We start from the raw sequence: 19,953 nt of genomic DNA, 5'->3' as shown, positions 1-19,953 counted from the left end.
TACACCAAAGCACCAATACCTAAGAATTAAACACGGTCCCTGAATGACAGTTAGAATACGACAGCCAGAAACTCATGCCTGCTCCTCTTGCAAATTTTCACTGGCATCTTCTGGCTTTGATAACTCCAGTTGTAAAAGCTCTGAGTCCAGCAAGCCCTCCAGGCACTCCCTGAAGTCTGAGTGGATGCGTCAGTTAGTATCAGTGAGAAGGAAGCTGAAGTGACAGTGGACTCTATAGTTACCTATGTCAGCAACAGCTGCAGGGCACACAGCATCAGTGAGTGCAAAGAGGCCGGATCAACACCTATCTATGGCAGTGTCACTTTAATTCAGACACCCTGCCTTTTAAGTACTTTGTTTTTTATAAGCCAATCATGACTCAGTGGATAAAGGTATTTGCCACCAAGCTACCTGAGCTTGAACCCAGGACCCACATGTAGAACGAGAGAAGTGACTCTTACACACACACACAGAGAGAGAGAGAGAGAGAGAGAGAAAAGAATATGTCAACACATCTCAAAATTGGCTAAAATAAATTTTTATTAAATGTCAGAAGTTCTATGTACAATTCATAAATTCTTTACAAAAACAATTGCCAATTTAAGTCTAATTTTTAAACTAATTTTTAAAATTTCTGTACAGATTTGGAAATTTTGCTATGAAATAAGTCTATAAAATATTTATTTTAGAAAGCATCAGGATACTAATTTTAGGCAAAGTAAAGTTTACAATTAAGTCTTTGTGAAAGCAAGGTTCTCAAAGGCTCTGATTCTATATCCAAATGACAAGAAAACAAAAACATTAAACACGGAACCAGATAATCTAAGTGACTGAGGAAACAATAAGGGTTCTGTAAACTTCTGGAAATTCACCTGAAATTTGTTGCTACTGTTAGAAGCAGAGCCATTATCAACAGCCACACTGAGGGAATTTTGTGACACCTGTCGCCGTGGCACTGATGTATGCAGATAAACCACCATAAAGAAGCACCTCGTATGTAAGGGATGTTAAGAAGAGCCTTTCTAACAGAAACAGTTTCTCCAGTGCTTTAGTAGTATCATTGGAATTTTTCTTTTTAAGTTCAGAATAGGACAGGAACATGTAAGTGGCCAGTAGTTTTGGTGCTGAGGGCACCTCGAGGCTTAACAGACTGGCTTTGAATTCAAAGCAAACTGCTGTGAGGGACACCCACCCAACCCATGCAGCTGGAGGGAGGGCAGATCCCAGTTCTGGGAAACTGACCAACCTGCCTTGATGATGGGAAGCAACCAGTAACTTCCTCATATTTGGAATCACAAGGAATTGTAAAGTTCAGTGTTTTCAGTTTCTTCCCCTGAGTTATGAATATTTTTTACATAGTCTTTAGTGTAGCAAATACATTCTATTGTTTCAAGTTGTACACACAATGCTAGGGTTCTGGTGCTGAAAACAGAAGCTAGCTCGGAATAGCATAAGTAGTGGCGGTTACATGCTTAGTGGGATCTTTGGTTTGACGTGGTCCTGCAGAAGCCTCTATACTGGGTTTCTTTCCTCATACACCCTGTATCTTCAAGTTATTTTCAAAGGAGAAACCACAAGACCATAATGAAGAACAAGCAGGCCATCCTGAAAAGGGGAAAGGGGGCTATTTTTAGTTCTTTGAAAATAAGTTATGTATAATATAGGATCAAACCAAAACTGGCTTATTTTTCATAATCTAACAATAATGAGAAATTCTTTAATTTAAAAACATAGAATACAAGATACATATAACTTCTTTTTATTAACATCACCAAAAACTCCTTATCAATGTCTTTCTTTCCTTTCTTTCCCCCCCTCTCCCTCTCCCTCCCTCCCTTCCCCACCACTCTCTCTCTCTTTCTCGTTTTTTGGATTTGGTTGGCTGTCCTGGAACTCACTCTGTAGACCAGGCTGGCCTTGAACTCAGAAATCCGCCTGCTTCTGCCTCCCAGAGTACTACCATCGGCCGGGAGGCATGGGCATCCGCCTTTCTCTTTTATCACACAGACTCTTCCTCTATGCCCAGGCTGGCCCTGTACTCACACAGCTGCTGAGATTACAGGCCTGCAGCTCCAAGCCTCCATCTCCTCTTCCCTGACTCGGAAGAGAAGGTGCATCCCCTGGAGCTGGAGTTGCAGGAAGGTGTGAGCTGCCTAACATGGGTGCTATGAACCACACTCTACACGGGCAGTCGCTAAGTTCCTTTTTAAGATGGCCAAGAATTTCTGAGCTGAAACAATTCTTTTGTCCCAGCCTCCGAACAGCTCAATCACAGGTGACCCACCCCAAACAGGTCAACGTGTTGAAGCCCATATAATTATATGTAACTAAGGGCATGCATTTATAACCAAAAGCAACTGAGAAAAGACCTTTCTTTGTCCACACACTACAAACTGACTGAATACTAAGTCTATCCAAAAAAAAGACTCAATTTCGGTAAGTCATAACAGATCTGTTCAAGAAATAAAATATTGGAATGAGAGTGGTGGTAAACCCTTTGATCCAGTGCTTGGGAGCTGGCTGAAGCAGACAGGCAGATTTCTGTAAGTTTGAGGCCAGCCTGGTCTACACAGAATTTTCTAGGGCAGTAAGAGCTACAGAGTAAGGCTCTATCTCAAAAAACTAAACAGGATAGGCACAACTTTCATTCCAGCACTTGGGAGGCAGAGGCATACGGGTCTCTGTGAGTTCGAGGCCAGCCTGGTCTACAGAGCAAGTACCGGGATAACCAGAACTACACAGAGAAACCCTGTCTTGAAGGAGAGAAAGAGGGAGAAAGAGAGGGAAGTGGGGGAGGGAGGGAGAATATAAATGGTAGACCATATTGGTCCATGAACCATCATCACATCTGCTCTAAACTAATTAGCATGGTCAAAGTGAATGTCACATAACACAGATACAAAGATTCCATTATCAGATTTATATGCATACAAATCACAGTTTCGTATTTCCTTGTTATAAATGCAGAGTATATTAATAGCCACATATAAAACTCAAAGTGTGGCTTCTAAGCTGTTTCAAGATTTCAAAATTACTTCAGTGTACATGTAAGAACACATTTTAGAAAATAACTCCTTGTAATATAAGCATAATTTAGATGTGTACATTTATATATTCTACATATATATGTAAGCATCACTTGAATTTATGTTTCCTATTCATATCTGTGTTATAGTCCTAAACTTTTAACTGTATGATGGTTAGCCATGGTTTGCCCTTCACAGGTGCCAATGCTGAATTCCTAGTATAGAGTATTGAAGATATTGGACATAGTGGAAGGTAATTAGATCAAGGGTCCCACAAATGAATTAATGCATCTCAAGAGAACCAGTCAGGTCTTCTGAGTATTAAATCTGTATTAATTCTGAGTGTGGGTTTATGCTTTTTTTTGGAGACAATGTCTCAGCAGGTCTCGGATTAACTCTATCGTCAAGGATGGATGGCCTTATCCTCCGGATGCTCCTGTTTCCCCCACTTCCTGTGTGATGGTAACTGTGAACCACCAAATCAAGCAAGATCAGCTGTTTCCCCTGGCACTCTTGAATAATAAATCCAAAGGTTTTGGCTTGTTTTTAAATCTTTTTGTTTGACACAGTCTTTTTTTTTTCTTTTTTGATTTTTCGAGACAGGGTTTCTCTGTGTAGCCCTGGCTGTCATGGAACTCACTCTGTAGACCAGGCTGGCCTTGAACTCAGAAATCTGCCTACCTCTGCCTCCCAAGTGCTGGGATTAAAAGCATATACCACCACTACCTGGCTTGACACAGTCTTAATATGTAGCCCAAGGTCCTCAAACTCAGCCTCAAACCTAGGTCCTCAGCATGAACAGGCAGCACTCCTATCCCTGAGCCATTTCTTCAGCTCTCCCGACACACAACTTTTATAACTCATTAGTCTATGTGTTCAGCATAGGCCTGATAAGAACCTACCTGCATTGCTGCATCACCTATCGCACGTCGGATTTCTCGTAGAGTTTGGTACCGCTCCAATAAGTGATCCCCACAGATGATATCTACCTGCAGAAAAACAATCAGTTATCAGACCACTTTCCTGCTTCAAAACATATGAAGTGGGGAATTAGCATGATTACTTAAAGATTATATTTAATTATTTCACAGTAGACTTTTTAAAACCTCTCACTTTCTAACGGGTTTTCATGGGGCCTGGAGCTCACTACCTGCTTAGGCTCAATGGCCGCTAAGCTCAGGGATCTACCTATTTGTGGCTTTTGCTAAGGATCTGAATCCAGGTCTGTGTTTGCTTGTCAAACTCTTCTAATAAAACATTATCAAGAAAAGTTTCTGAGCCAGGCATGGAAGCATATGACATTGGCCCCACTCAAGAGGACTTTAAGCAAGAGGAGGGTCAAGAGTTGGAATCCAGCCAGGCAGCGGTGGTGCATGCCTTTAATCCCAGCATTTGGAAGGCAGGGGCAAGTAGATTTCTGAGTTCGAAGCCAGCCTGGTTTACAGAGTGAGTTCCAGGACAGCCAGGGCTACACAGAGAAACCCTGTCTGGGGTGGGGGTGGGGGTGGGAGGTGGAGGGAGTTGAGAGCTAGCTTGGGCAATTTTGCCAGATTCTCTTTAAAAATTTGGGGGACTAGAAAATGACTCAGTGATTAAGAGCACTTGCTATTCTTACAAAGTACCTGGATTTTTTGATTGGTTGTTTGGTTTTGGTTTTTCAAGATAGGCTGTCCTAGAACTTTGTAGACTAGGCTGGCCTCAAACTGCCTGTCTCTGAATTCTGAGTGCTGGGATTAAAAGGATATGTCATGGCCAGCCAGAGTACCTGGGTTTAATTCCAGCATTTACAGTGGCTTGCAAACATCCTTAACTCCAGTTTTAAGGGAGCCAATGCCCTCTGCTGACCTCCACAGACAACCCTGGGCAGAATATATATGCATAGTACACATACATACATGTGGACAAAACATTAATACACATAAAAATTTTAAGTATGTAAATTTTTTAAATAAATGAAAATAAAACTTTGAAAAAGCTTGGGACAGACATTATGGCACACACCGGTAAACCAAGCACACAAGTTGAGGCAGACATACAGGCACGAAGTCAAGGCCAGTCTAAGATGCACAATGAGACCTTAACTAACAGACAAAGCAGGCAGCCTTAGTGGCACAGGCTTTAATCTCAGCACCCAGGGATGGGGCAGAAGCAGGTGGATCTCTGAGTTACAGTGGAGACAGCTCAGCAATTAAATGCAGTGGCTGCTCTTCCAGAGGGCCCAGGTTCGATCCCAGCACCCACATGGTAGCTTATAACCATCTGGGTACTGTGTGCAGGTAGTGCACAGCTATTTGAAGGCAAAACACCCCCACACATAAAAGTTTTGAAAAATTTAAAATAAACATAAAACAAAAAAAACGGCTGCAGATGAGCTCAACAGTATTGCCTAGCAAGTACAAAGCCCAATCCTGCAAAAAGAAACAACTGTTTATTATTTACCGTCTCTAGGATTTGGAAAGCTTAAACAAAGGCAGGAGTACAGAAGTCTCCATATTTAATAATCTTTACCATTATTTCAGTATTTTGAGGAAAGTGTTATGAATATCACACGGTATATACTAACAGTAAGGAATATTTACCTACAGAACTAAAAGCTGTCAAAATTAAAAGATAAAACAAAATTTAAACCGTTTCTTTTTTTGTCTGTTTGTTTTTTTGGATTTGGTTTTTGAGACAGGGTTTCTCTGTATAGCCCTGGTTGTCCTGGAACTCATTCTGTAGACCAGTCTGTCCTGGAACTCAGAAATCCACCTGCCTCTGCCTCCCAGAGTGCTGGGATTACAGGTGTGTGCCACCACCACCCAGCATTTAAACCATTTCTAAATGCTAAAACTCTTGAATGTTGTAAGGGAAAAGTGAAGCTCGCCTTTAAAAGTGGACTGCTGTATGTGTGATGTGCCTGTCTGTGCCACAGTGAGTGTGATGTACCTGTGAGTGCTACAGTGAGTGTGTGATGTACCTGTGAGCGCTACAGTGAGTGTGTGATGTACCTGTGAGCGCTACAGTGAGTGTGTGATGTACCTGTGAGCGCTACAGTGAGTGTGTGATGTACCTGTGTGCGCCACAGTGAGTGTTTGAGCATGATGTGCCTGTGTGCGCCACAGTGAGTGTGTGAGTGTGATGTGCCTGTGTGCGCCACAGTGAGTGTGTGAGTGTGATGTGCCTGTCTGCGCCACAGTGAGTGTGTGTGATGTACCTGTGAGTGCTACAGTGAGTGTGTGATGTACCTGTGTGCGCTACAGTGAGTGTGTGATGTACCTGTGAGCGCTACAGTGAGTGTGTGATGTACCTGTGAGCGCTACAGTGAGTGTGTGATGTACCTGTGAGCGCTACAGTGAGTGTGTGATGTACCTGTGAGCGCTACAGTGAGTGTGTGATGTACCTGTGTGCGCCACAGTGAGTGTTTGAGCATGATGTGCCTGTGTGCGCCACAGTGAGTGTGTGAGTGTGATGTGCCTGTGTGCGCTACAGTGAGTGTGCAGGCCAGAGACTACTCTGCAGAGGAAGCTCCTCCTACAACTTTGTTGGTCCCCACAGACTGAGTTCAGAGACCAGATTTACAGCAAACTCTTTACGTGCTAAAAGCCGTCTCTGTGTATCAAACACACTGTCACAGATCATCACCAACAGGCACTGAGCCCTGCCAAGAGAGCAGTGTTTCTCTAGTTTTCACAAAGCACATTAAGCTGGAAGAGCCTGGCCCAATGCGCAAGGGGACCGAATGCTCTTCCAGAGGACCAAGGTTTGATACCCAGCACCCATAGTGTGACTCACAACAGTCTGAAACTTCAACTCTAAGGAATACACCTTTTTCTGCCCTTTGCACAAATGTGGCTCACAGATATACACATAGGCAACCACACCCATCTACATAAAATAAAAATAATTTTGTTTTTTTTTGGTTTTTGCTGGGTGTGGTGGGGCAGAGGCAGGTATCTCTTTGAGTTCCAGGACAGCCAAGACTACAGAGAAACTCTGTCTCCAAAACCCATAAGTAAACAAAGGAATAGATTAAAACAAAAAAAAAAAAGGTTGGGAAAATGTCTTAACTGATAAAAGTGTTTGCCAAGCAAGCCTGACAACCTAGGTTTGATCCCCCAGAACCCACAGTGGAGGTAGACAACCAATTTCCAAAGATCTCCCCCTAACCTCCGTAATGTGTTCTGTGCATGTGTTCATGCAGATACACAGGGTAAAACAGTGAAATTAAAAATAAACAAATAGGGCTGGAGAGATGGCTCAGTGGTTAAGAGCACTGACTGCTCTTCCGAAGGTCCTGAGTTCAAATCCCAGCAACCACATGGTCACAACCTAAGATCTGATGCCCTCTTCTGGTGTGCATGAAGACAGCGACAGTGTACTCATATGCATAAAAAAAAAAAAGAGAGAGAAACCTAATGCCAACCTTGAGCTGTGGAGACATCTGTACATGGGGACTGTGGCAAGCATGGCAGGGCTGGCCGCCCGTAATTCTAGCACTTAGAAGGTAGGGGCAGCATCTGGAACCCAAGGTCAGCCTTGGCTCCACAGGGAGTTTGAAAAGAGTCTGAGCTACAAGAAACCTTGTCACAAAACAACAAAAACTAAATAAATAAATACAACTGTACTCTGATCAAAATTTATCATAGAAGGAGCAACAGATATCCTAGAACTGGCCCACCTGGGTATCACTTCCTAGATATAGCACACCATATTGTACAATGGTTCCCCCTCTTCTAATTTGTTATGTAAAAAATGTCTCAATGGTGGTCTGAGAATAGAGGGAAGGAGGGAGGGAAGGACAGACGGATGGACAGACAGATGGATAGATGGGTGGGTGGGCAGGCACACATATACCAATAGATATTAGTGCTAAAAACAGCATAATTTCAGTTATTGTTTTAATATATGTATGCTTTAGTCAACAATATGCAATATATTTAGAAACAAATTTATATCAAACTTTGCATAATAGCTAAATCTGATGAATGAAAAAGCAAAGCTATATAAAGGTACATGTTCAGTTGACCCATATTTTATTTTTTGTTTTTTTGAGACATAGTTTTTCTGTGTAGCCCTGGCTGTCCTGGAACTTGCTCTATAGACCAGGCTGTCCTCTTATTCAGAGATTCACCTGCCTCTGCCTCCTAACTGCTGGGAATACAGGAATGCTCCGCCACCACCCAGATTTATCTTGATTTTCAATAACATGCAAGGTTTGATGTTTTCTAATTTACAAACAAGAAAATACTACATATGTAGGAAATATTTCTCAATCCTTAAAAAGCTAACAGGGTCTATATTAAGTATTTCAGTCTTCTATGTATTCAAGTTTCCATGTTACACTTGAACAGATGTCTTTTAGTAATTTCTAGTTCTACTACCAACTGCAAAAGAACTGGAATTTGGGCCTAGAAACCTCTCAGCATTTCCCACATCTCTAGTTTACTCTGAAATCAAGACATGGTCATTAGTGCAATAAGAAATAAAGGCTGTGACTGATGGGTAATCTTGCTATTAACTGGACTATATCTTGAATCAATGAAAACAGGCAGTTGGGAAAACATGTGAGAGTTTTCTTAATTGGATAATTTGAGGTCAGAAGATCCACCCTAAACATGGGTCACAGCTTCTGGTGGCAGCCTGTCTCATGGGCTCTGGTCTTAGTACGGAGACTGAAGACCAATTGTCTTAGCCTCAAGTGCTGAACATATACCAGATTCTTGACCTTTGCATCAGGAGACAGCCATTGTTAAGACTAATTGGACCACAGCCTGTAAAGCCTTCTAATAAATCTTTTATATATTATATGCATATTTAATACATATATTGTATATATATTCATTACAGTTTTGTTCTTCTGAAGAACCGATTGATATGAAGGGTTGGGGCTGGAGGTGGGAATCACAAGAATGGACACCGAATTAACAGCCACAGTCATCAACATCATAAAGAAGCCGCTGGCCACCCCAGAGACCGTTCTTCCTCCATTGTCAACAGTCATCTCCCAACCTCACCTTTCCTTCACACACCCATACTGTACCTGACAAGCTGGATCAAGACCCATTTTTCTTCTAAGAAATTTTTCTACATGCCCAATCGTTGCTTCTCCTGAAACACGCACAAACTTCTTTTCCAATGGCTACAAAAACAGATAAGACTTTTCAAATTATGTAAATGTATACATACATAAAATGTACAAGCTTTTAAGCAAATTTTAAAGCAAAAATAATTTATGAACTTGAATCAATTTGTAGTCTAAAAAAAAGTAGGAATTCTGTAATTCTTTTAGATACATATCAACAAACTTTAATAGAAAGGCTAGTCAGTTAACTTTAAAAGCTCATATAAAACAAAACATTGGGCACAATGGCACATGCCTGAAATCCTAACCCTTGAGAGGAGGAGGAAGGAGGACTGTAAATTCAAGATCAGCCTGAGCTGAGGGCTGCCATCCTATTCGAGGCACTGTAGTGCCCGCATGTCCTTCCAACTACCCGGGAAAGGCAACACAGAGGATCTCTGGAGTACTAACTCCACAGCAAGATAGTGCATGTCTGGAGCTCTGCCTACGTGAGAAACTGAGGCAGGGGGTTTAGGAGCTAGTCTAGGAGCTGAGACAGTCTGGACACTTGCTTTTTAAGCAAGGCATGGTGGCTCACACCGATGATCCTAGTACTCTAGGGGCGGAGACAGAAAACTGCTGAGCTAAGAACAGCCTAAGCCAAAGGCCTATCTCCAAAAAGAAAAGAGAAGAGGAGGGGAGGGGAAAAGGAAGAGAGAGGAGAGGAGGGGAAGAAAGAGAGAGGAGTGGAAGAGGAGAGGAGAAGAGGGGGAGAGAGAGGGAGAATAAGAGAGGAAAGTTTTTCTTTTGGCCTTGAACTCAGAGATCCACCTGCCTCTGCCTCCCAAGTGCTGGGATTAAAGGTGTGCACCACCACTGCCCGACTTCTTTTTAAATTTTAAAAATGAGAATAAATCTAGTCACAGGTGGCTTGAGTTACAGGCAGTGTGATGTTGGGAACCAAACTTAGTTCCTTGGCAAGTGTCCTATGGGCTCTTGAATGCTGAGCCAGCTCTCCTGCCCCTTGCTGCCATCTCTTACAATAATATCCTGTTTCAGAATCCCCAAAGGCATCTGAGGTCTCCAGTAAAAGGGCAGTCACCTTAGATTTCTAGATACAGCAGAGCCTCGGACAGATCACTCCATTGTGAGAACATCTTCAGCCAGAAAGAATCATTTCAAGAGAACTGAACTATCTCCTCAAACAATTAAAACTTCTCTGAACCACCTTGAAGGGCCAGTTAAGATAATGATCTATCAAACCACAATTTGACCAAATTTGACTTCACTGTATATTCTTGCCTCCTGCCCCAGTTGCTAGGCATGGTGACTCACACATATAATCCTGGCACTCAGAGACTAAGGCAGGCAGACTGCCACAGATTCAAGGCCAGATGAGGATACATGAATTCCAGGTTAGCCTGGGTTACAGAATCAGAACCTGTTTCAAAAACACAAATAACAACTACCACCACCACAAAAAAACTATGCCAGTGACCTGAAGACAGATTTGAGTCACGGAACCTCTTTATCTGTTCCTCTTCCTGCTGTGGCAATACTGACTAAACCTCTTTTTAATGCTTCTCATCAATATATTTTTTCAGAGTCTCATGTAATCCAGGACTTGGTATGTATCTCCCAAGTGCTGGGCTCACTGAACAGTATCTGCACCACACTGCACACATGCTAGGCAACTCAGGTACTGTATGACCTATTCATCTCCTCAATGCCACAGTGGGGTGGGTAGCTGAGCCTTGTGTTGCAACTCCTACAGATACCACAAACAAAACAACCCTGACCTCTCCTTAATAAAGGAGTCTGTATCACAGAGATACATCACAGAGACTTTACTTTCATATGTTTCTAGATTGCTATTTATCTCAACAACTGACAAAGTATAATACAAAGTAGTTCTTACCTCAAATCTCAGTGAATGCTTGAAGTGACAAGTTAAGGCAGGTTAACTTCAGCCAAAAATGTTAAATATACAAGTTTAAATTCATTTTAAACTCTAAGCACCAACTACACAGAAGATACTTTGTTTTGTTCTTTTGAACGGGTCTTACTACAATAGCCCTGGCTGGCCATGAATTTCTCATCCTCTTGCTTCAGCCTCCAGCGTAGTAAGAATACAGAGTTATACCACATCTGACTCTTAGAATTTTTTAAATTAACACATTAAAATCAGGCCTAGTGGTACATGCTTGTAGTCCTAGCACTTAGAAGGTAGAAGCAGGAGGATCAGGAATTCAAAGACATCCACGGCTATAAGTTCAAGGCCAGCAGGGACCTAAAAATTAAAATATAAAAAAATAAATTACCAATCATTTGGCTTTGTAAATTAAGCAATTTTCCTTACTTCACTTGTTTGAATCAGTAACAAGTCCCTATTTAATGTTTCTTACCCTGAGAAACTAATATAGTAATACTGTTGACTCTCAGTAACTTACTTGTCATTTATATTATAACTGATGATAATTCCTACTTGGTTGCTAATCTAATTCAGAATTTATATCTACAGCATTCTCTTCTAAAGTAAACAAAAAAATGAAATACCTTAAAATGTCCTGTGTCTTCATTAGCACTGAAAATAAAGGAAAATAAAGGAAAAGTTAATCAAAGCTTAATATTTTAAATTACATGCTTAATCATAAAACAGAAACAAAAGAAAAACAATATAAACATCTCATATACAGCAATTCATTTAACTCAGAACAAATTTTTTGTTTGGTGTGTGTGTGTGTGTGAGAGAGAGAGAGAGAGAGGGAGAAAGAGAAAAAGAGAGAGACAGGTTTTCTCTACATCCTGGAACTCCGGAGACCAGGCTGGTCTCGAACTCAGATTCCTTTCCTTTTCGTCCCGAGCTCTGTGATTAGTGCGCCACCTTGACTGGCTGTAAACTTTTTCCCATCTATTTATTTATAATGATGGTCCTGTGCTGCTTCTGTGGAGGTCAGAGATGACTTGCAGCAGTCAGTTGTCTCCTTCCATAAGTTCCTGGATCTAACTCAGGTGGACAAGCTAGGCAGCATGGACCTTTCCCTGCTGCGCTGCCTACTGGCCCCATTTTTTAAATCATGTTTGAGACAGGAGCTCATGTCTTGGGCTTGCTTGGAATTCATAAAGTAGTTGAGGCTGATTTTGAATCCTGCCTCCACCTCTTGAATACTGGGTTTTTATGGTTGTGTTCCTGCACCAGCATTTTTTTCTTTTTCTTTTTCTTTTTTGAGAGGTGGATGGAGGCTGAGTCTCTAGAGTAATCTGGCTGTCCTGGAAGTTCACATTTAACCAGGCTGGCCTCAAACTCAGAGATCTGCCTGCCTCTGCCTCCCAAAGGTCAGACGTGCGCTACTACACCTGGATATTGTTTTAGGTAACATAAGGTTACCTAAAGCTTTGGTAAGAAATATAATTGTCACTTCTGCCACCTAGTGGTAAAACACAGGCAGTTTAATCCAGTATTTTAAGCTTTCCAGACTTCATGGGGGGCGGGGGAGGGAGCAGGGGGGGTGGGGGGAGCAGATTTGTTTTATGAAACAGGGTCTCACTATGTAGCCCTGGCTGGCTTGGAACTAAAAGCAAGTGCCAGGCCCAATCTAATTTTAAGCTACAAAAAAGAAGAGAAAAAAGACCTGCCTTGCTGCCTTGCAACTAATCAGGAACTTCTGAGCCTTCGGTAACCAAATGGAAGGCTGCAAAGGGATGAATGGCACCTAGTCTTTGAGGAGGGGCTACAAACCCTGATGACAGGGACAAACCATCATACAGGAGAGGCTTCTGCTGCTACAGTTACAGTGGCTTTCTTTCTTGGTTGGTTTTGGTCTATTAGGAACGGCTTTGGTCAGATTTGCCTTGAGGGATGGGACAGTGAAAGCAGGCAGGGCCTTGATATACACCCGACACTAGCCTTGAATACAGAGATCTTCCTCCTCCATGTGGGGACTGTGTGCTACCGTGAGGTAAGGGTACCAGTGGCTACTATGTTAACATTTTTCTCAATCTTAAATAGTCTATAACTTATTATTTCAGAATTGTTGGGCTTGATGTGTTTGCTTATCGAGGCCTGGTGGCACAAGCTTGCATTTTGGGAAACCCTTGGACATGAGGATTTAGAATTTAAAGTGAGCTAACCACAAAGAAATTGCAAGCCTGGCTGTGGTGGCACATAACTTTAATCTCAGGTAGACTAGCCTGGTCTACAGAGTAAGTTCCAGGATAGCCAGGGCTACACACGCACAAAAAATATCCTGTCTTGAAAACCAAAATTTCCAGGCAATTATGGGCTAAAGAAACGGTCTCAAGAAGAAAATCACTACTTTAAAACTATTTTTTTTTAAAGAAAAAAAAAATTAAATAGTTCACCAGTTAAAAGTACTTGTTGCTCTTACAGAGGACCTGGGTTCCCAGCACCCACACAGCAGCTCACAGCTGTCTATAACTACAGTTACAATGGATCCAATACCCTTCTCTGATCTCCTTGAACATCAGGCATTTGCATGGTACACAACGTTTATAACATGCATGCAAATAAAACATTCAAACACACACACACACACACAAACTTAAAAATAAAATATATTAGCCAGGCGGCGGCGGTGGTGGTACACGCCTATAATACCAGCACTTTGGGAGGCAGAGGCAGGCGGATTTCGAGGAGTTCGAGGCCAGCCTGGTCTACAGAGTGAGTTCCAGGACAGCCAGCGCTATACAGAGAAACCCTGTCTCGGAAAAAACCAAATACAAAAAATAAATAAGTAAATAAATAAATAAATAAATAAATAAAATATATTTACTTATTGTGTATCCTGAGTGTGTGCATCCTGCAAGCACATGGAAAGGCTAGAAGGTGAAGCCAAACCCTCTGAAACTGGAGTTACTGACAGCTGTGAGTTGTGAGCCGTATGACACACATGCTGGGAACTAAACCACCATGCCCTCTGCAAGAACAGCAAATGTTCCTAACCACTGGGTCATCTCTCCAGCCCCAAAAGGTGATGAGAGGCTGGCCCAGCACGGTGGTTTACAAACCGCATACCAAACATGAGAATGACTATCAGAGGGCTGTGTCAAGTTCAAGGCTAGCCTAGGCTACAATGTAAAACCTTGCTTCAAAAGGCCAAAAATTAAGCAAATGATAAAATTTTTAGGTCACTCACCCAATGAACTCAAGTAATAAAGACATATCAAGTTCAGGTGGGATACGGAACACTGACTCTAGGACTTTCTTAGTTCTTCCTTTGCTTGAAGGGACTGGCTGTGCAACAGCTATTTGGGATGGAAACAAAGAAGCCAATGTAGGATTAAAGTTTCACAAATCAAGATCTTTAAGGAATGAATCACACAAGTATTACAACTGTTGACTAAGTTATTATCAAGTCCTGATCAAGTCTACTTTCCCATAAAAATGTCAGTTAATCTGTCAAAAATCAATGATTTTATGCCAAGCCTGAGTCTTTCCCCTGGGACATACATGGTACAGTGACGGAGTTTTGCTGAGTGGATGACTGTATAAGAAAGCACAAACACACGGGTACAAACATACACATGAGTACTCTCTAAATAAATATAGACAATAAAGTTAGCTCTAAGCTAAGGGGCCACAATGGAAGGCAGACCTGACTCATTCATTTATCAGGGACACAGAGTTCATTAAAACACTACAGCACTTAAGATAATACTTTACAAATACCATGTACTATTACTGACGTTAGAACATTGCATACACTCTCATGTAATCCATATAAATATGTACTACATCTATACTTCTAAAAAAAACTGATAAAGAAACTGAGCTTTAGTAGATTAAACCTTAGTAGATTTGCCTAACTAAGGTCACAACGAAACAGAGGAACCAAGATTTAAACCCAAATCTACCTAAGTTTCATGTTGCTACTAAACATAAATTACTTTGTGCCCAACATTAGTAAAAGTACCAGTATAGCAGGGCAGTGGTGGCACACACCTTTAACCCCAGCACAGGGAAGCAGAGGCAGGTGGACCTCAGTGAGTTTGAGGCCAGCCTGGTCTACAAAGCGAGTTCAAGGATAGACGAGGCTACACAGAAAAATGATGTCTCAAAGAAAATGTGTTTGTTTAATAATGTCATCATCTCTATTTTATAGATGTTTGTTAAAGTCACCTAACCTTATAGTGGCAGCGCTAGGAACAAACTCACAAAATCTAGCAACTGAGTCTGTTCATCTTTCTCTCTGTCTCACACACACACTTTTTAAAAAAAAAAATTTACTTATTTTATTTACATATGAGTATACTGTAAGCTGTCTTTAGACACACCAGAAGAGAACATGAGATGCTATTACAGATGGTTGTGAGCCACCATGTGGTTGCTGGGAATTGAACTCAGGACCTCTGGAACAGTAGTCAGTACTCTTAACCACTAAACCATCTCACCTACCCCACACTTTCTTTTTTTAAATAAAGTGTTTCATGTTGCCCAGGCTGGCCTTGAGCGCACAGCAGTCCTCCTGACTCAGTTTCCCCAGTGCTGAGATTACAGGCTTGAACTCCGATACCAGTCAGACCTCTTTTTTTTTTTCTCTGCTCACTCTGGCCTGCTGGAAGATTTATTTTATTTTTATGTATGAGTACACTGTCGCTGTCTTCAGACACACCAGAAGAGAGTGCCCATTACAGACACTGTGAGCCATCATGTGGTTGCTGAATCAAACTCAGGAGCTCCGGAAGATCAGTCAGTGCTTGTAACAGCCCCCAGCTGGCCCTCTTAATTCTTACAAACTATTACTTAGGTTATACTGAAGCATTACCTTCAAAATATTTCTCTTTGATAAAATAACTAGGCATTCCCCCAAAAGCTCACGTGAGGGTTGTCTTCATTTTCATTCCAATTGACATAACAATTGAGAATCACCTGGGAAGAGCCTTACAGAGGGATTGGGAGCCAGCCTGAGAGGAATTTCTTTATTGCGTTAATCTGCCTAGGAAGACCCACCCTAAAGTGGCAGAGGCGTTCCTAGGGTTTGACTGTGGGAGAGACAGTGAGCAGGGCAGTAACAGATTCTGCTGGAGCACTGTTACTACAGTTACACTGTTACTAACAGTTACTGGTTCTCACTGCCCAGGCTTCTCTGATGTAACCTGAGCTGTGAGCTAACTAAACCTCTCCTCCCCTAAGTGGCCTCCACCCGTCTACTTTGTCACAGAACAGGAATGAGGACAACACCTCAACAGTTTTGTTCTTTAATCTATGAATGAGGAACAGAACACATCCAAACTTACCAGGCTTAGGGACTTCTAGACCTCTTTCTTTATAGAAATCATGCATTTGTTTTTTTTCTCCTAAAAAAATGATAAAACACAGACTAAATTACACTTACAATGTAACTAACAGAGTTGGAGACTTTGGGATTCACAACTATGAAATAAAAGAAACTTACTTTCCTCTAGATTGATCACTAATTTGTATACTATGTCTTGTAACTGCCGGTCCAACCTAATAAAGGATAAAGAATGTCTCAGAACTCAAAAAAATGAATTTAAGTACAAAATGAATTCACTGTTTTTCCTCAAGAGCAGGTATCCTTTTTCTTTCTCCTTACTTTTTCCTTTTCTTTTTTTCTTTGTGTGTGTGTGTTTGGCTTTTCAAGACAGGGTTTCTCTGTGTAGCCCTGGCTGTCCTGGAACTCCCTCTATAGACCAGGCTGGCCACAAACTCACAGAGATCTGCCTGCTTCTGCTTCCCAAGTGCTGGGATTATTATGAAAGCTACCACCAATGGGTTAGGAGCCAGACATCTTGATTCAACAGAGCAAATCAGTACTCACAGTGCTTAAAATACACTTCATTTCGGAAAACCAAAGAATTATATGTAATTATAAGTATTCACTGGGTGGTAGTGGAGCATGCCTTTAATCCCAGCACTCAGGAGGCAGAGGCAGGTAGATCTCTATGAGTCTCAGGCTAGCCTAGACTACAAAGCAAGTTCTAGGACAGTTGAACTACACAGAAAAACCCTGTCTCAGAAACAACAGAAGTATTCAATAGACTCTTGAACAGTTCACTAACTGTTCCTTAGTCTTGTACACTTGGTTAGAACGTGAGCTTGAGGACAGACTACATTTTAATTATTGCGATCAATCTCATCTGGAGAGATGAGATGCACTGGCTGATCTTCCAGAAGACCATCTGTAACTCCAGATCCAGGGGATCCAATGTTCTCTTCTGACTTCCAAAAGCCCCAGGTACACATGGGGTACACATGCGCACATAAAAATTAAAAACAAAACAAAACAAAACAAAAAACTAACAACCAACAACTATTAAAGCTAGGTGCTGTGCTCTACTAATCCTTTAATCCCAGACTTGGGAAGCAGAGGCATGTGGGTGCAAGTTTAAAGCCAGCCTGGTTTACAAACTGTGTTTTGCTTTTTTTTTTTTTTTTAAAGATATATTTATTTATTTTATGTATGTGAGAACACTGTGGCTATCTTCAGACACACCAGAAGAGGGCATCACCAGATCCCATCACAGATGGTTGTGAGCCACCATGTGGTTGCTGGGATTTGAACTCAGGACCTCTGGAAGAGCAGTCAGTGCTCCTAACCGCTGAGCCATCTCCAGCCCCTGTGTTTTGCTTTTAAAGTCTCCAGCAGACCTCACTGTGCCTGATAGGTAGTAAATGCTCTACACATACTTATGCAGTTCCCTTTCTTCTCATTTTGATAGCATTCAAAGGTCTTACTCCCCACTGCACAATGTCAAGATCTCAGAAGAAAAAAAAATACTTGACAATTGTTCTAAATGTGAATACGTCTTAAATGTGTATATTCTTACCTTATATTATAAAGAGGCTGAGTCTGGTGGACAACTATGTTGCATTTTGGGCATCTGTTGCTATAGTAAAAATGTCTCACAATGCAGCTTTTACAAACTAGTGGAAGAGAAAGCGTTTAAATTAGTATGGTTTAAAAGACATCTTCAAATTATTAAAATACTATCCAGAAATGTGAATTATTATATGCTTACAGGTATGAAGACATTCTGTAATGGTAGTTGCATCTATCAAGTAACCTTTGCAAATGGAACACAAGATGTACGGGGTCAGCTCAACAAGGTTAATCAGGCGCTGTAAATGCAACAATAACCGTTTTAGAATACAAGCCTTTTCCTTCTCAAATTCATAACCCAGCTGGATGAGGGAGTCTAGTGCCTACATAGTCCCACGTACTCTAGTCAGCGAAGACATCTGAGCCCAGGGGTCAAACTCAGGCCAAAGTCAATGCCAACACTGCAAGGCCACCTTTCAAAACAAGTTAAGCCACAGTATCAAGATTTCATTATAAGCAATGTAACTTAGTTGCACCTCCAACCCTTCAATATACCCAATATAAAGAAAGCTCTGTTTCTAAGCGATCCCAATTCTCTGGCATATAGTGAAAGGAACCTGCTCTTTTGTTGGTTTACAAAAAGCTCCTAAACCTGCTTGGTCTCCCCACATTACCAACGATGACCCTGACCTTGCAGCCTCTGCCTCCCGAATGTTGGTAGTAACGGTATCACAAGTGTCCACTACCACATCTAGTGTAGACAGTGCTGAGACTCGAACTCTGTGCGTCCTGCAGGCCAGTGATACACTGTATCAACTGGGCTACACTCCATCCCCGGAAGCCTTTCTTCACACATTTGTTATTTTTTAAATGGGGCGAGGGGACGACACAAATCCTCTCAACACCCTGCAGAAAGAGTACACCCCAGTAGGCTTAGACATCTAACACCCTCCACGTCACGCAAAGACTGTTCTACAGAATGAAAAGGCGGGACCCGGAGTGCCCTAAGTGATCTGCAAGGACTCCACAAAATAAATGAAGCGGGAGAGAAGCCCCGCCTGAGTGGGCGGGGATGGAGGTCTACACAAGTGCCGCGAGCTCCGTCGACAACGGCAACCAGAGGTCTGCGCCCCGAGGGGTCCCAGAGGCCGCTCTGGCTCGGGCGCAGCCAGGTCGGGCAGGGTCGTTGATACCTCCTCCTCGTCCTCGGAGTCCGCCCGTCCCGACTCCAGACGCAGAGAGAAGTGGCTCATCTCTTCCTCCTCCTCTTCTTCCTCCTCCATCTCCTCATCCTCTTCCAACTCTTCATCGTAGTCCTCAAAGCGGCCTCTTAAGCGGCCCAGGCTGCGCTCGGGCTCCAACGCCGGGGGCCGAGAACGGGAACAGCCGGGAGTGCCCGCCTGGGCCAGGGACGCCGGGCCCTCCTCACCGGCCGCGGGCGCCGGGATGAGGGCGGGTGGAGAGATGGGAGGCGGAGGCGGTGGCATGGCTGAGGCTCGCTTGGCCTCAGAGGCGCGTTTGTTTTCCGTAGCGTCCGTCTCAGCCTCCTCCATGGCGGGGACCAGAAACCTGGCGAGCTGAGCGCGAGGCGAGGGGAGGCGAGTCGGACCACTAGCGCGCGAGTTGAACACGAGCCCCCTTTCGTACCAGTGCGCAGGCGCCGGCGCTCCGCAGGGGCCACTGGGAAATGTGGTTCACCTAGGAACTGCCTAGGTGAGGCGGAGCTGCTCAGGTGGGGGCGGGGCGCGCGGGCCACGCCTTAAAGGAAGCTCACCCAGTTTTTCTGGTCGAAGCCTGCAGTGCACTCTTCAGGAAAGTCTAAAATACTACAGTTTCGGTATTTTACTTGCACCAGTTTATTCACAGAGCATTGAACTCTACATGCCATGTGATCTTGAATTAGGAATGATGGTTTCAATTTGAGGACTAATTATGGTTTTCCTTTCCTTGGCTAATGGCATCTATCTGCTTAATAAGACCTTTTCTCACAATACAAACAAACAAAAACCCTAAGTTGACTCAGCAGGTGAAGGAATTTGCCGCCAAGCGTGACGACCTGAGTTCAACGCCCATGATAAGA

The 19,953-nt window shown here is 42.7% G+C and overlaps 1 protein-coding gene across 2 annotated transcripts; it reads right to left on the bottom strand.

Moving 5' to 3' along the window:
* Nucleotides 1–564: 564 nt before the first annotated feature.
* Nucleotides 565–19,545, bottom strand: Pcgf6 (polycomb group ring finger 6). Of its 2 annotated transcripts, XM_052184314.1 has the most exons (11): nucleotides 19,067–19,545; nucleotides 18,073–18,172; nucleotides 17,881–17,977; nucleotides 16,485–16,540; nucleotides 16,327–16,386; nucleotides 14,226–14,334; nucleotides 11,626–11,653; nucleotides 10,988–11,005; nucleotides 9,049–9,147; nucleotides 3,929–4,015; nucleotides 565–1,605 (listed from the first exon to the last, which is right to left on the bottom strand). In XM_052184314.1, the coding sequence occupies exons 1-11, from the start codon at nucleotides 19,424–19,426 to the stop codon at nucleotides 1,549–1,551; spliced, it is 1,071 nt and encodes a 356-aa protein (XP_052040274.1). In that variant the 5' UTR covers nucleotides 19,427–19,545; the 3' UTR covers nucleotides 565–1,548. The 2 variants fall into 2 exon arrangements, with proteins under 2 accessions (XP_052040274.1, XP_052040283.1); XM_052184323.1 differs by lacking the exon at nucleotides 10,988–11,005 and having other exon boundaries at nucleotides 566–1,605.
* Nucleotides 19,546–19,953: the final 408 nt, after the last annotated feature.

Source organism: Apodemus sylvaticus, chromosome 1 (genome assembly GCF_947179515.1).
Source record: "Apodemus sylvaticus chromosome 1, mApoSyl1.1, whole genome shotgun sequence".
Classification (NCBI taxonomy): Eukaryota; Metazoa; Chordata; class Mammalia; order Rodentia; family Muridae; genus Apodemus; species Apodemus sylvaticus.
The sequence above is the reverse complement of the archived record's forward strand: the minus strand, read 5'-3'. Positions and strand labels throughout refer to the sequence as shown.

Coding starts and splice junctions, on each gene's coding strand:
- Pcgf6 (XM_052184314.1), bottom strand. CDS start 19,426: ATGGAGGAGGCTGAGACGGACGCTACGGAAAACAAACGCGCCTCTGAG. Junction 16,541..17,880: donor CAGCCTCTTTATAATATAAG/GTAAGAATATAC, acceptor ATCCTTTATTAG/GTTGGACCGGCAGTTACAAG. Junction 14,335..16,326: donor TCTAGAAGTCCCTAAGCCTG/GTAAGTTTGGAT, acceptor CATCCCAAATAG/CTGTTGCACAGCCAGTCCCT.